This window comes from Strix aluco, chromosome 2, assembly GCF_031877795.1.
Source record: "Strix aluco isolate bStrAlu1 chromosome 2, bStrAlu1.hap1, whole genome shotgun sequence".
Taxonomy (NCBI): Eukaryota; Metazoa; Chordata; class Aves; order Strigiformes; family Strigidae; genus Strix; species Strix aluco.
In genome coordinates this window covers 58,336,624-58,353,649 of record NC_133932.1, presented here as the reverse complement: position 1 = coordinate 58,353,649, position 17,026 = coordinate 58,336,624, and the positions used below count along the sequence as shown (strand labels likewise).

The window sequence follows — 17,026 nt, the reverse complement described above, 5'->3', positions numbered from 1 at the left end:
AATGCAAAGGCCAAATGTTTGAAATCAGCCAGACAGCATCATTCTGAGTTTGTAGCTAATTGATCTTTAGGGGTTACAGGCTCACTAAGCACAGCATGGACTCACTAGAGTTTCCCACCATTAAAACAATAATAGCAAGGAAAAGGAAAGATAACATGGTAGGAAGTCTGTTTAACTGTTAAGGGCACAACATGAATCAAGGAAACAATAGCTAAGCAAACTAGACTGCTGGTTGAGTGGAACTGTTTGAGAAAAAATATATATGACTTTAGAGTGAGCTGCCATTGGAACTTGAACTGGTTTTCTTTCTTCTCTTTCTGTGACTTCTGACTGGCTTCATTTGCTACTAAAACTGAGCTATGAAATTACCTCCTCCTGTCTGCTAGAGACAGTCAACTGTACTTGAACTAGAAAATAGTTTCCACTTCACTTTCTGCACTGGCTGAATAGAAGCTGCAACAAAGAAATCCCAGTTATCATGAAAACGACCCAGGAATGGAAGACATCTGAAAGGTATACACAATCACACAATCCTTAAGGATCTGTGCTTCATGATGGTGATAAGCCAAAAAACAGACTGCTGTGAAAGAATGTCATTAATTTCATAACCCTGAGATGACTGTAGCAACTGTTGGCAGCTGTGTAACTTAAGAGTTAGGTTTTTCTGGCTCTGTGTATATTTTGGGTTTATGTTAAGCAAAAGCACACCTATACATGTATAGGTAAACGTATATAGGCATGGTTTTCTTCTGCTTCACTTGTCACTCCTTATTCTTCTGACAAACAACTTCCCTGCAATGTAGTACTATATTTGCAGAACCAGAAAGCCTACTATGTTACTCTTGCAGATGACTATGTCTGTACCCTGACAAAAATATTTAGAAAAGCAGCACAAGCGGCAGCCCTGTCATTTTGTTAGCATTGTCTTGGATTAATTCCCTTCTCCACTGAAATAAAAACCAGCCTTCCCTAAGATTCTTTCAGAACTAAAAATGAATCTAACTGAAAAACTCTGAAATAGTTATCAGAAAATTCCACATTAGAAATGGATATATACTCTTCATAGATGAAATCTGTGTTTTGACCACAGCCTGACATATCGAAGCTTGTTAAGTCAGTCCAGCCATACAGAAATAGCCAAAACTCCGTCATCAACCACTAGTGTCTCAGAATTGTGGTACATTAAGTGGCATGGCTGTGATATAGCCTGTCAGGCAAAAAACTGCTTTGCCAATCATATATTCATACAACTTTCACATCATCCTTAACCATCACTGACATAACTGTCAATTGCTTGATTTGGGAATTAACAGAGTTATCATCACCAGCACAAACATGTGCATAGTTCATTCCATGTCCAGAAACAAGTGTGCTTTGCTTGAGTCACTTTTTCAATCATCACTGGCCATCATTCAGCACCGCTCTCCACCAAACCAAATTTGAATCTTATTTTTTAGAAAAACTGTAGAAATGTATTGAAAAATAGAACCTTACCTGCCTATGAACTGCCAAAACATGGCCAGAGACTCAGCATGTCAGTCATCTTACGCCATTAGTAAATATGACAATTAACTTTCACTTTCCTGTATTTACCTGTAACTATCTGAAAGGTCAGTTTAGTCAAAGAACACTGTAAATTCAAAATGTCACCACGGTTTTACATCTTACACAACACCTGCATGAAGTCCATTCTTAATTAAAGAACATTAAGAGGCTGTAGAATAAATCCACAAGGATTACGTTAATAAATAGCCCCAGAAGATACAAAAGGACAAAAGACAAGTATCAGATTAAAAAAATTTGGTATCAGATTGAAGAACAGGTTAGTCCTTAAAGACACTAAATAGTAAGTAGCTGTAGACACTTCTTTATAGATTATTAGCTGACATCAACGTGTTTTTCTCAAAATTCATGGCAATTCAACTTGTATCTCATGTGCTGCTACCATCTGTACTACAAAGTACAGATTCCATTACTTCAGTGACCAAGTCTGCCTTTGCTCCCCACAATGGCCAGTGAGCATAAAGTATTTAAGTTCACATCAATTCTGCTTTAGAAAATAGCCTGAAGAAAGTTATCACATGTATTTAGTTGAACTGAAAAGCTGAACAATTCTGGTAATGATAAAAATGTTTACTTGCTTGTCCCAATAAGAATTTTGTTTGTTTCATCTACAATAGCCCAGCCTCAATGAGCCCAGAATTCACTTTTTGAAGGCAGGAACAGTGCAAAACTTCACGTTTTCTTCAGCTAATCTGTTCCATCACCTCTCTACAACTCTATTCAAGCCAGCTCAGCCACATTATCACAATCCTCAGCAGGCATAAAATATCCACTTAATGGTATGTATTACCCATGCTGTTACTGTACAGCAAATCCTCTCTGTGCTTCCTAATGTTTTTCCCGGTCTGTCCATCTAGCATTTTCTGAGCCCAGATTAGGATTTTTTGTTTGTCTTGCAAAAGATATAGCTGCAAAGTTAGTCCCATAAGTTTAAAATGAAAAATGAAAAACACATCCCTCCATCCTTCTTGTTTTCCTGGAGAGTTTAACTAGGCTTGCAGTTTTAGGTAGATCTGTAAGTGAGAAAGATGCAATTTGAAAAATCTTGCATATAAAAGGCATCAGAGAGGTAACTAAATAAGTTGGCTGCACAAATACTCAAGTTTTTAAGCTACCTAAAAAACCTACACTTTTTTTTTTTTTTTGCTGCTTGTTATTTATTCCTAATATATCACATTTTTTTAACTTTCATCCTCTTAATGCATTATGAAACTAGGTATAAAAAAGTTTCTAAAAATTAAAACATCAATACGCTGTAGAGACTGTCAGAAAAAACAAGTACACACTCAAAGAGAAAAAAATATAACAGTTAGACTTGTTATAGTGACATGTAGTTATTTCATTTCTAATGCTTTTTTTTATTCCTCCCCCTCTACTCCCTCCTCCTTTTTTTTTTTCTTCATAAATTATTGATATTTGCTTCAGGAAGTTTAACACGGTACAAAAAGCAATCCTAGCTTTAGGTATTGCTTGCATGGCTGAGGATTTTTCTCTTAAGCATTTCAGATGTAAATGTAATGGAATATAAAAGTATGAGTTTGCACCACAGGCAAGATTCATCCTCTTGCTTATCTTGAGGTACCTGGTTTAAGCTACTCATTTGAGATTCCTGCACAATCACTGGTAAAAGACATGTATCTTCAGAAGGTGATGAAACTTACCTGTCATAGGGTAACCTGAGAAACCCTCCCTCTCCACTGTCACACAGCTGGCTCACACACCATGCTTAAATTTCAGTGTTGTGTTAGGTGCCATTAATCCCAGCTGAAAGAAGCCATGGGCCCATACATTTCCCTGTGCATTTAAAAGTGTATTTGTGCTTAACCAAGTTGGACTACAGTTACAGCCAGAGAAAACTAACTTGCTGAGTTACACAGCTGCCAACAACAATTATAAAGAATGTCTGGTTTACAAAACAGAATTTATGCATACTTACCTAGTCTTTTTTCTTCTTTTAGAACATATAGAAAAAAAGCTGTTCTCCAAGTACACAAGAAAAAAAGTTTTCAGTACCCTTTAACAGGTAAAGTATCTCTTTAACAGGTAAATAACAGATAGATTTGAGTAAAACTTGCTAAAACAAGAATGATGAAACTTAATCTGTAAGAGAAACTGTTTTATGGAAGGCAGATTAAAGACTTCTACCTTGGTTAGGATTTTAAGTAATTCCAAAAACAGCTTATAAATATTGAAAAGGAATATACCTGGCATCAGTTTAGCAGTAGTGAATATCTTCTCCTGCTTCATTTTACTTTCATGTAATAACTCTTCTGCAGTTATTGGAAGATCTAGAACATCTCGAATAATCTGTGCCCCTTCTAGGGCTTTTTTACCCATGACCAGGGATTTCACATCCCAGGTATAGGTCTTTCCAAAACGTGTACAGATCTCCTCAAACACAACTGTGTAGAGACGCTCGGTATCTGCCAAAAATATAATAAAAAAATATATATATTAAAACCATGTATAGCCAGCTGAGCAGCCAGTCTTCACTTCTGTGTTAAGAAAGGTTACTGAGGGTCATAACAAAGAACTATCTGGACCTGCTCTTTCATCACCTTTCTTTACTATACACTATACACAAGCATTAATTAAAATACTCAATTCTTTGCATGAGAGAAAAGAAGGGAAGGAAATCTGGTACTTGGGGGATGTCATTACATATTCCATGTAAATTGGAAAAAAAAAAGATTTAATTATTTAAGAGTGTCTTTGAACGGAAGCTTCAGAGTGCCTTCAAAGACACTACAGTCATTATTACAGTGCTGCTGGCACCTCTGCATTTACATGTGATTACTGAAGCAGGACACACCCGATTATATTTCCAGGGGGTTTCTGGCAAGAGTAAACTTCAGGCTGAATTTTGCCAGTGAAACTATCAGCTTCTATGTCAAAGGTGGTTTTAGTTTTCAAACCTTTTATTTTTTTTTTTTTTAATACAAACAAACAGTCCCTCCTGTCTTTCCCCCCTGACAAATCTTTTAAAAAGAAAGTCAGTAATATTTAACACTAACATGGGGAAGAAAAGTCCTTTCGACTCTTGGCTTCATTTCAGCAAAGATCTTGAACAGTGGCTTCTCTAGCAGTTTCTTTATCTTTCTTAAGTAGTCTCCTTTGAAACGCCAGCTAACTGCTGTTAAACATGATTTAATTTCCTTCTCATGCATGTCCCTGCCTTCTGTATCTTTAAAGGTATGTTTATTATTATCACTTTAGCAATGAAAGGCAAAAATGAGGAAAGAAAGTAGTTGTTCTTATGAGATTTATTTAGAGAAATTGGGGACTTCACTTATCAACATGTCATTTGCCATGCAAAAATATTTTTTATAGGGATAACAGTGACATTATTCATGCAGACATTGCCTTACTTTCTGAATATATAAGTATGCAACAGAATTTAAACTTTAAGTTTTAACATAGACACTACAAAGAAGACAGACTGAAGAAAGAAAAGCAGAGCCAATGACTACAATATACATGAGGATCTTCCCTGCAGTCTGACAAACGCTTGCCACTTAACCACAGTAGTCTGCTTGTCCTGAGATTAGCTGATGATTCCAATCTGAAATCGAATGAGAAACATAGGGGCTGTTTCCCATCATCACACCTACCATCATGTGAACATGCAGTAGTGCAGAAGACACACTCTGCTGCCTGACAGAGTGCTCTTCTCCATGTTCCCCTTCAGTAACTAGAAGAGAGATTGAGCCAAAAAATCAGTTAAAGACCCAGTGTGCTTGTCTGGACTGTTTAACAGGACAGCAAATGGCTCACAAAAACCTCTTTGCTTAAAAATGAAAGGAAAAAAATATAGCACCTATACTACTCTTTGCAAATGCTTCTTAAAACAATGACACTTATGGAAAAAAGTTAAGAGTAAAGACTAATAAAATACACAGGAAAGATATCAGAGCAGAAACACAAGCAACTGTGCTTTTAAGAGTGTTAAGCTGGCTAACACCTGGAAGGAAAAAGAAACAACAACAACAACAAAATCTCCCAGTTTTCTTGATACGGCCAAATGGTATTCTCTCGGAGCTGAGAAGGTGAATTAAGTAAAAGTTCACGGTTCTCTCCTTCCTTTTTTCTGGTACACTGATTTTTCTTGTATCTCTGCAACTCAGCAGGTGACAGGACATAAAATTTACCCTAAATTTAAAATTGAAAATTAATCCTCATCCCTTTAAGTAATACACAGCAAACTAAGAAATAAAACAAAACAAGGAATCAAAAGCACGAAAATTTTCCTACAGGTCTCTATGACAATTACATGTTAATCTCCTTGAAAGTGGAAAACTCAACTGTATAGCTAAACATACTCAATTGAACAGTCTCCTGCTTTTTAAATATCACATACCAGACTTGTGAACAGAATTTTCTTTTTCTTCTTAAAGAAATGCTTAATAATGTCCAGATTGTGGACCTAAAAATAATCTGTTATGCAATGTTGCAGTCTGCCAACTGAAGAGCACTCACAAACAACTTTGAGTCAGATCTATTAAACCAGTTAATTGTTATCCTGTTCATACTGTTTTAGAACTTTTCTCATTACTGAGAAAAATAAACACAAAACAAACAAACAAAACCCAAAACTGGTCAACACACCACTGTGTTCACTGTGTTCACCAAGTGATCACTGCCTACATTTAATTTAAATGTGAGTTAGTCTTATTCCCTCTCCTCATTAATTAGCTGTTAAAAGAACTGGTTTACAAAACCTCTAACTGTTCTTTCAAAGAGATCACTTTCACTCTGCCTGAAGTCATAGCATTTGGACTCCGGACATCAACTCAGTTGCAGTGAAAAGTATGATAATCTCAAGATACATAACCTCTTGCAAAATTCTACGTATTTGTAATTCTTCAGAAACGATGTGATTTTAATTCTCGTGATTGTATGACAAAAGCATAGATGTGGACCTTTTACTTGCTTGAATAGACATGTTTCACTACAGGACATGAATAAAAATCTAGATCTGGGGAAAAAAGTTACACACACAGGAGCACACACACACACTGCAGAATCTCCGGTCAGAATCTGAGGAGACCACTGCTGAAAAAGTTGCATTTCCTGCATACCTGTATAACAGATAAGGACATTCATTTAGATTGAAGACAAGGGAAAATCTGCATGTCCCCCCTTAAAGTAGAAAGCAGTAAATAAATACTAAATAAGGATACAACTTCAAGATTTCTTATTCCCATTGAAATGGAGGAATCTCAAAAAAAGTGCTTAACAAATATGATGTAGGCTAGCTTTTTCACCATCATAACAAGAAATAAACCATAGCACAACCGACTGATCAAAGTATAGCAAAGAATCATAACTTCAAACTACTATAAATCTGCAATACAATAAGAAATTAGATCTAATGCATACACATAAACATAACACATCAATGAAATAAAACAAGCAAAAGGAATTAGACGCTCAATTCAAATGCTTAGTTATAGGCACCTACTGTTATCTTAGACACCCTATATGTCCAAGACGTCCACACACAGCTGACATTAAAAAAAGTAATCTGGGAGAGACTCACACCTTACTCATGAGCAGCTGGATGCCCTACAGCACCCCAAGTGGCAATAAACACTGTAATTTCAGCAACTGAATCCAGCCCCAGATGTTAGCTCCCATCAGCAATGCAAGCGGAGAACACAGCTGGACCCATGTGGCAGTGGCCTGTTCTAACAGTGGGAAGGAAAAGCAAGATATCTTAGCTCCTGCAATTTGCAGTAAATGTATAACCTCAGCTTCATTCTCTTCGGCCTTTCAAAATACTCTTCATCTTTTTGTTCTTGTCCCTGCATATATCTTTTACATGGACATTATCAGCACGACATACTGTCCATCCACTCACTACATTTCACTGGGAATGAGTGATACTCATTCCCTAGCCACTTATCATCTTTTAGTCAGTTTTATAGCAACCCTTCTTCTATATAAAAAGTGCAGTCAACTCCACTGGTGCTGTTTACAGTGTGTAAAAGCCAGTCACAATAAATACAGTGACAAGAATGACAGAGGCACTGGATTACTCAATTTGTGATCTGGCTCAAAAATATGCTGCTGCATATTCAGAAAAACCTACAGGTCACTTGGCATCAGACCACAGTGCATAACTGGCATGTGGTCTGCTTGAATCACTGCAGAGTCAGAATTAGAAGTGCAGATCTATCTAGGTTAGGGGTACAGCAAGTGTCAATGCAGTATCTAAACCTCAGCTTTGTCAGCTGCTTACTTACACATGAAGACAGCTTAAGACAGAAGATTATGTCTTCATTAATTAATATGGAACTTCATTTTTTTCAGAATTTATTAAAATTCTTTTATTGCAATTTTAAAATAATCTCTAATTTATCAAGGAGATGAGGTTAGCAGGCATGAAAGCTCATCATAGCCATAGCCCTTGGTTCTGAGTTTTTCTTTGCTTGAAACCCATCCCACCCTTGCACTAAGCTTCCCAGAAGAAATACACCTATGATTTATCCTTCTGCTAGGAGTCTAAACAGAATTTTAATTCTGACCTTTCAATATATTCCAGTAAATCAAAATCAGAGCCTGAACACCTAAACTCTTCAAGATTTTTACTTTGATGGGGGATAGAGAAATGGTTAAATTTAATTCAAGAAATCGGTTTCTTGTGCCCATACCTGTAAGGCAGATTTCCGTACATATGTAGAAGAGAACCATCTTCGATATTCAGTTTAGACAAACTCAAACACAGTTAGTCATTCTTACCAAGGTTTTGGCCCAAGATTGTGAAAATCTCATTAGATTTTGTCACCATCAATACTGAATGAACACACAGATGACTAAGATTTTGCTTTCATATCAGTCTTTCACAATATTCCTTTAATCTTTTTAGGATGCAACAGTGTAAGAAGCCATACAAATTACTGAAATGCTCATTTGGGGTACAAGAGATAAATATAATTATAAACCAGAACATAGTTATAGAAGTGGAAATTTTTGCTTTGCTTTTTGCAATTCAATTGGTGGCATTTAGCACAGTATAAAGTGTTAACTTGCAAACAAATCTACACAATTGTTGAAATGGTGGGGGTGATCAACAACATTCCACAATATTAGATGTTTCTTCTACTCATGGAGTTACAGTAATGACATTTACATTTTCTTTCATTTCTGGATTTACATGTAACACCGGTCTTTGTGTGTTTATATTCCCACTATATCAACTGAACAGTGTTAAAGAACACAGGATTTAAGCACAGTAATGGCAAAACCAAAATAGTGACAGATTTCCTATCAGAAAGACTTAACTTTTTCAAGTCTTGAATATCACGTGCAGATCTCAGTCAATGGTCCTCCAGGCTTCATGCCCACCTACTTAAACATCTGCAAAATCATAAACTCATGGTTCCCTTCCCTCTCTCTCCAGCAAACAAAAGATGCGGCTGATCAGCTCACTGACCGGTTGTGTCAAGTCTATAAGACTCGGGAGTATAACAAATGCTGCAGCACTGCATGAAAGCCAGGGAACTGATGTCTCTCAGTAAGGCTCTGTGCTCTAAAGAGATCTGTCATCAAGCCTGCCGCTCTACAACACCTCTCCCCACAGGCAGTACACGCTCTTAACTTGTTCGATTACACAAGTGAACCAATTTTTGAAATGTCCATATAACGGAATATATGAACCTCAAACAGTCGTATGTTCACCACATTTCCAAATGGTATGTGAACTATCACAGAGTTTAGGAAACACCACTGCCAAGATAAAACCCACAAATCTATCTACAAAACTTGCAAGATCTTGCTGCTGGTTTTGCAAATCAGGAAAAAAGAAAAGAGTGGAAAACCACTGGCCTCTGAACAGAAAACTTAGAATGAAACAAGGAACACCCTCTCAACCCAAAGAATAATTCAACATTACCCACAGTTTATCGATTACAGCTCCATCTCAAAAAAATTAAGAGGGAATTTGACATTATGACAAACTACTGAAACATAAAAATATAACACCATTATAAAAACCAGTCACCAAGGGAGCAATAGACTAAGCCACTGAATAAAGCATGGTGCATAATTCATTCCCCATTCTTTTTCTATCCTTACCATTTCTTTCAGAGGGAATCTGAGAGTTTCCCCTTAAGATATCAGCACTCAAATAAGACAGACAAAAGCAGTATAGGCAATGCAAAAGACTAGCAACTATACAATTGTCACTGGAACAGGTCTGAAATTGCAAAAATTAGTTTAAACCACCGAACCACTGAAGAATTAGAGCTGAAGGCTCCCAAGTTAGCAAAACAATCAGAAAAAAAGGAAAGGAGAACGTGAAGACTTTTTTAAAATGAACGATCTTTAGTAGACAACTATCTTGCAATTTGTGGCAAAAGGTCAGTCTTGCAGTTCCCTCCCAACATCCTTCCATTCACACTTTCACTGCTGTGGAAGCTAGTTTAAAAATGCATGACTATGGTTACCCATGATGGCTAATAGGAGAAAAAAACAACAGTTTAACAGCTGACCTCAAAATCACTTACAGCTGCTTAGCAAGAGTGGGGATAAGGAAGGCAGGTGACAGAAATTACATTCTGCACAGTAGCCTAAGTGCTATAGCACTAGTCCAGAAAATGAGACTCAGCCTTTCAATCTATGCATAGGGCCTGACCTGACTTCTTTAAAATCCCGTAAGATTTTTTTTATACTATTATGTTATATACATATAAACGATTTATATGCTTGCTTATATATAAGGCATAAAACCACATATTTTTATATATACACATATAATGAGTGTGTGTATATATATTATTTGGTTTTACAGGCAAAAGCTGCCTTTTAAAGAATACAACTCAGATGAGTGCTTGTCAGTGAATACAAACCAACCTGGAGCATGTTGACTTAAGGGCTCATTAAAGGGGTGTTGTTTCAAACCCCTTAGCAAAGTGGGCCTCCAGAGGAGATGAGGAACAGGAATGTTCTATTCTTTGCTGTAGTATTTCCCCCATTCCTCCCAAATGAACTTGCTTATGAAGAAAAATTAAATCTAAATTTATCACCTGACAGAGACACCCACTTCAGTCACTGTCACAGGCGGAAATAAGCACTGCTTTTATGCATTCTCAACCAAAATATCTGAGCCATGCCTAAATTTCAGGGCATGTGGTGCTGATATACCCAGTCAGTCAGGCTGAATCTACATGCAGTCTGGGCCATCAAACCAAAGGAAATTCTGTTGCAATATTCATGTCTTGCACCTTTTAACTGATCTACTCATTTAACTAGTACCAGAGTGGGGTCAGCAGAACTGCTACCTTGGCCTTCAGGAGGGCAGACTTTGGCCTGTTTAGGAGCCTGGTTGACAGAGTCCCTTGGGAAACAGTCCTGAAGGGCAAAGGACTCCAGGAAGGCTGGACATTCTTCAAGAAGAAAATCTTAAAGGCACAGGAGCAGGCCATCTCCATGTGCCTGAAAGATGAGGCAGTGGGGAAGACGGGCCCAGCTGAACAGAGTTCTGTCTGGAACTCAGGAAAAAAATGAGAGTTTATGACCTTTGGAGGAAGGGGCAAGCCACTCAGGAGGACTGTAAGGATGTTGTGAGGTTATGCAAGGAGAAAATTAGAAGGGCCAAAGCCCAACTAGAATTTAATCTGGCTACTGCCATAAAAGACAATACAAAATGTTTCTACAAATACATTAGCAACAAAAGGGGGGCTAAGGAGAATGTCCATCCTTGATTGGATGCAGAGAGAAACACAGTGATGAGAAAACACAAGGATGAGAAAAAGGCTGAGATACTTAAAGCCGCCTTTGCCTCAGTCTTTCACAGTAAGGCCAGTTGTCCTCCGGATACCGAGCCCCCTCAGCTGTAAAATAGGGATGGGGAGCAGAATGAATCCCCCATAATCCAAGGGGAAATGGCTAGTGACCTGCTACACCACTTAAGACACACATAAGTCTATGGGGCTGGATGGGATCCACCCAAGGGTACTGAGGGAGCTGGCAGAAGTGTTCACCAAGGCACTTTCCATCATTTATCAGCAGTCCTGGCTAACCAGGGGAGGTCCCAGTTGACTGGAGGTTAGCAAATGTGACACCCATCTACAAGGACTGGAAGGAGGTTCTGAGGAACTACAGGCCTCTCAGCCTGGGAAGATTATGGAGCTGGTACTGCTGAGTGCCATTATGCAGTATGTACAGGACAACCAGGTGATCAGGCCCAGTCAGCATGGGTTTATGAAAGGCAGGTCCTGCTTGACTAACCTGACCTCCTTCTATGACAAGGTGACCTGCTTAGTGGATGAGGAAAAGGCTGTGGATGTTGTTTAGCTGGAGTTTAGTAAAGTCTTTGACACTGTTTCCTACAGTATTCTCCTGGAGAAACTGGCTTATTATGGCTTGGACGGGAATTCTGTTCGCTGGGTATAAAAGCTGGCTGGATGGCCAAGCCCAGGGAGTTTTGGTGAATGGAGTTTAATCCAACTGGCGACCAGTCACAAATGGTGTTTCCCAGAGCTCAGTATTGGGGACAGTTCTGTTTAATATCTTTATCAACGATGTGGATGAGAGGATCAAGTGCACCCTCAGGAAGTTTGCAGATGACACCAAGTTGGGCGGGAGGTTGATCTGCTTGAGGGAAGGAGGGCTCTACACATGGATCTGGACAGGCTGGATTGATGGGCCGATTGTATGAAGTTCAACAAGGCTCAGTGCTGGGTCCTGCACTTGCATGACACTATCCCCATGCAACACTACAGGCTTGGGGAAGAGTGGCTGAAAAGCTGCCTGGCGGAAAAGGACCTGGGGGTGCTGGCTGACAGCTGGTTGAATATAGGCCTGTAGTGTGCCCATGTGGCCAAGAAGGCCAATAACAGCCTGGCTTGTATCAGAAATAGTGTGGCCAGCAGGACTAGGGAAAGTGGTCGTCCTCCCATACTCGGCACTGGTGAGGTTGCAACAAGAAAGACACTGAGGTGCTGGAGCACATCCAAACAAGGCTAGTGAAGGGTCTACAGCAAAAGTCCTATGAGGAATGACTGAGGGAACTGGGGTTGTTTAGCCAGGAGAAAAGGAGGCCCAGGGGAGACCTCATCGGTCTCTACAACTACCTGAAAGGAGGTCGTAGTGAGGTGGGTGTCAGTCTCTTCCCCCAAGTAACAAGCGATAGATAGGATGAGAGGAAATGGCCTCAAGTTGCACCAAGGGAGGTTTAGATTGGGTATTAGGAAAAATTTATTCACCGAAAGGGTTGTCAAGCATCAGAGCAGGCTGCCCAGGGAAGTGGTTGAGTCACCATCCCTGGAGGTATTTAAAAGACATGTAGATGTGGTGCTCAGGGACATGGTATAGTGTTGGACTTGACAGTGTTAGGTTTACAGTTGGACTTGATGATCTTAAAGGTCTTTTCCAACCTAAATGATTCTGATTCTATTTGAGTTCATCTTATTGTTACCTGGAAGTTAAAGAAAGGTAAAGCTTCTATTAAAATAAATAGCAAGCATGAAATAATGGCTACTTCAAAATCATAAGCTAGTTACGAAGACGAAGTTATTCAGTAAACCATTATATGTGACTGATAAACCATAACTTCCAAAGAGAAAGAAAAAATAATGACTTGACTAAAATTGCTGAAAATTAAAATTACTGCTTCAAATTTAATTGAATAATGATTTTCAAATCATTTTATTTTTGATTAGCACTTAGAAAAATTCACTGAAATGATCTATTATTCATTTTAGTAGGGAGCAGGTAGAATTCTGTTCTGGAGCTTTCATTTTTGCAAATCTATTTCTTTTTTTCTGTTTTACTAGAATATTAATGTAAGTACACTCCGAGATATATGAATGTGCTACACGGTGATTACTTCACTAAGTCCAGTGAAACTCACTGCCACTGGCTAACTCATTCAAAGTGCTGTCAGTCTGTTTGCCCTTCTCTGATGTTAGATATCCTATCATGAATTCAAGTTATTGCTAACAGGCTTAAAAAGAAAGAAAGTTTGGTGCCCAAAAAATAATAGCTGCATAGAACTGTTCCCAAACAAATATCACATATTTGCCCCTCTGGGCTTGTATCACTGGGAGAATTCTTCAATGGCAGCTACAGAGGAATCCAATTTCTCATTTTGTATGCAAAGAAATATTTTACTTTTATGGGGAGGGGAAGAAGCTTCTGAAGAAATTCAAAAGGCTTTTAGTTTACAGTAATACAGCAGACATATCTTAATGCTATCTTGTATTCACATATGCACCTTATCCTTTTTAATGCCACAGAGAAGTGAAATACACAGTTCACAAATAAACCATGCAAACACTCTTCTGATGTGGAGCTGTAAACAAATACTCCACCACCAATACAAAATAGTACATGAAAAAGAAATCCATATTTCAATTCCGGAGCATGAAGGAACCCAACTTTGAAACAGCAGGCAATATATATGACTTAATTCAAAACATTCTAAAACTGTACTTATTAAACATCAACTATGTGACAGAGTCTTATTAGTTTAAAAATAGAAGAGCTACTGATTCACAGAAACTGCCTGATATGCTTCATGGAGGCCCTTAACCAGTAAAAACAGAACTATACTAACAGCAGTTGATACGGTGCCTACACAATTCTGTTTGTTGGGCCAAAACCTATGGCTAACAGAGATGTAGCTTCTTAAAATGTGCATGACAAGGCCCAAGTCAGGTAACAGGTACACTGCCATTAGCATATGAGCTACTATAACAAGGCAACAGTATTATAGAAGGACTGTTCTCATCCAGAGGAGCAATTACTAGCTCTAAGAACAGCTTATAGCATGTCCACAAGTTAGCCTTGTATCTCTTCTCGACAAGTTGCTGACAATGCATGGCAGCAGTTCACTGACCTGAGGAATGCAAAACTTTAAAAAGTTTTGAAATTAGATGTTTCAAGGCACTTGGATAAAACTACCACACAAGGTAGATAAAACCAAAAAGGATCACTAAGTTATCAAAGTCAGCAGAAGACTAACCTAATATATATTTTTAATCAAGATATATTTTCTCCAGGAAAAGCTGTAAGAAACATAACCTTCCCTGAACAGACATCCCAGAGATGTTCTGTTTAATCCACAAACTAAAACAAAATGGAAAAAAGAACAGTCAAAAAAGGGGAAAAAAAGAGTCAGAAAAGTTTATTCCTCCCTCAAAAAAAACCCAACAGTATGAGACCAAAGAGAAAATTCTCTTCAACATGCCACAGTTCTCTTCTAATACCGATTTCCTTTTTGTCAGAAAGCTTTTACTTGCCCAGGAGACTACATATATGTAAAGACTTAGGAGAATTGCGAATCGGAGTTACTTGACTTTCAGTGTTACATGTTTCTAAATCACTTTCTGTAATATTGTCCAAAAAGTCAGTTTCCTAAAGAGTGGAAACATTTCAAAAGACAGAGTGACTTTTATAGAGAAGAAAAACATTATTTTTCCAGTGTGGCCTTGGATAATGTTCTAAACTTAATTGCAGCAATGTGTCAAACATACTACCACAAAGGAAATATAAAGAACTACAGATTAATAGAGCTGATCTCTTCCGGCCACTCAAGAGTGCCTAAAATTTTTGCAGTAAATCTGCTGATGGAGTAACTTCTCTTTGGTGGTAACACTAAGAGGAGAAAACCAAACATCATCAATGCTCTTGATTTTCTGAGAGGACATTTCATCATGGCTCACTGCTACAGTTAAGAGGAAAGTGTCAGAAATACTACAAGACCTGATCTCTTTAATAGTCGTATACCAAGAACTCCTAACTAGAATCTAAAATAAAGAATCAGACCTTTGAGATTCATGAGGCAAGTGTGATAAGCAAATCGAAAATTATGTCTTAGGAGCTGTAATCACTGTTTGAAAAACGTAGATGAAACCCCAAAACTATGGTATGATAACAATTTACAGGACTTCCAACACCATATGATAAGCGTGGACAGTAGAGCCACAGGCTTCTCTGAAGTTGCATGACCACAGCCCTCGCCTCCTACGTGGGGCTGAGGATCAGAGGAGAGGGATATTCTCACAGAGCACCAAAAAAGCTCATGTGGTGACAGCATGAGTTGTCCTACCTCCGGACTCGGCAGTAAGCCAGAGGCAGGTCCTAACTGACTCCTAGGTCCAGCCTGCAGCCCGGAGCAGGACCACTCAAAAGTTAAGGGACTATCACGACTGCCAGTACGTGAGCTCTTTTTAGTTCCTAACACCATGGACAGAAGCACAGAGCTACTAGAAGACTAATTTGGTTTAGACTATAATCAGCTTGTTTATAATTGGCATGGTGAAATAAAAACTTATACTTGGCCACCAGACTAAGCCCCACTGAATCCACTGAGAAATACACACCTAAATCATAGAATGGTTTGGGTTGGAAGGGACCTTTAAAGATCACCTAGTCCAACACCCCTGCCACTGGCAGGGACATCTTTCACTAGATCAGGTTGCTCGAAGACCTGTCTAACCCACAGTGCTTTTGTGTTTCTGAGCTCAAACACCTTTTACACTCCAGCATCTGAACAACAGATGTGTGCTGAGGACACCTTGTACAGCAAAAGGAACTTTTCCCAGGAAACGAAGCCACTCTGCTACTCAACTGCAGTTGGACTGTATCAGTACTAGATCTTTGTATTAATATTCCCCAATAAACTGCCACTTACAGAGTTTGGTATGCAGTAACAGTTAATGGGATTCCTTTTATTTTCTTCATGAATATTTACACAGTAATTCTCAGTCCTGCTGCTGAAGAGCTGTACAGTTGTCCTCCAAGTACATATTTGAAATTTTGCTGAAAATCTCTGGCCTCCCTGTATAGAAGATGTAGTCTAACTAGTAATATTAGTATATACAATCACACTAAAAATAGAGAATGCGTTAGCCTTTATTAACTGAAAAATCTTATCAGCATAATTTGAGCTAGGCTTCTCTTGTGAAAATTGTTGTACAAGGTTGTGTGATCTGCCCAAGAACACTACTTCCACCATAAAAAGTCTCTACTTAACATGGCAGATGCAGACTGATTAGGAAGCCTGAAAAAAAAAAAAAATGCAGATAAAAGGCATCAACTACAGATCCTGTAAGACATGTAGAAGACATTTCAAAATTAAACATTTGACACAAAATACCTGTGAAAGGGGTTTCAAACCACCTCAGTTTGAAAACATCCCAGGGACTCCATCTGGGAAAAAAAAAGCATCAATCTCTTCACTGCACACAAAAATTATTTTAATAGAAGTGCTATGAAGAACACTTAAAAAATTGGCAAACATCGGGTACTTAAAGGTGCATGTACTGGATCCAGTCCCAATTTTCAAGTAAAGTATTTTAGCTTTTAAAGCTTTCCTAAGAGTGGCATTCCCTGGCAGAGAGGAGATGACTGAGAACAGATCACCTCGTAAGTCCTGCACTTGGATCAAACTGACTTAGAATTATTTTAGCACACTATGACAATTCTAAACTAGCATAAGGTCTTCAAACATCAAAAT

The 17,026-nt window shown here is 38.4% G+C and overlaps 1 protein-coding gene across 1 annotated transcript in view; it reads right to left on the bottom strand.

Annotated features, from left to right (window-relative positions):
* The window catches only part of PUDP (pseudouridine 5'-phosphatase), a 72,788-nt gene that overhangs the window by 41,707 nt on the left and 14,055 nt on the right, over window positions 1-17,026 (bottom strand). Inside the window, exon 2 of the mRNA XM_074814895.1 lies at window positions 3,768-3,986. Within this exon, the coding sequence (XP_074670996.1) occupies window positions 3,768-3,986 (219 nt within the window). The remainder of the gene's footprint in view (window positions 1-3,767; window positions 3,987-17,026) is intronic.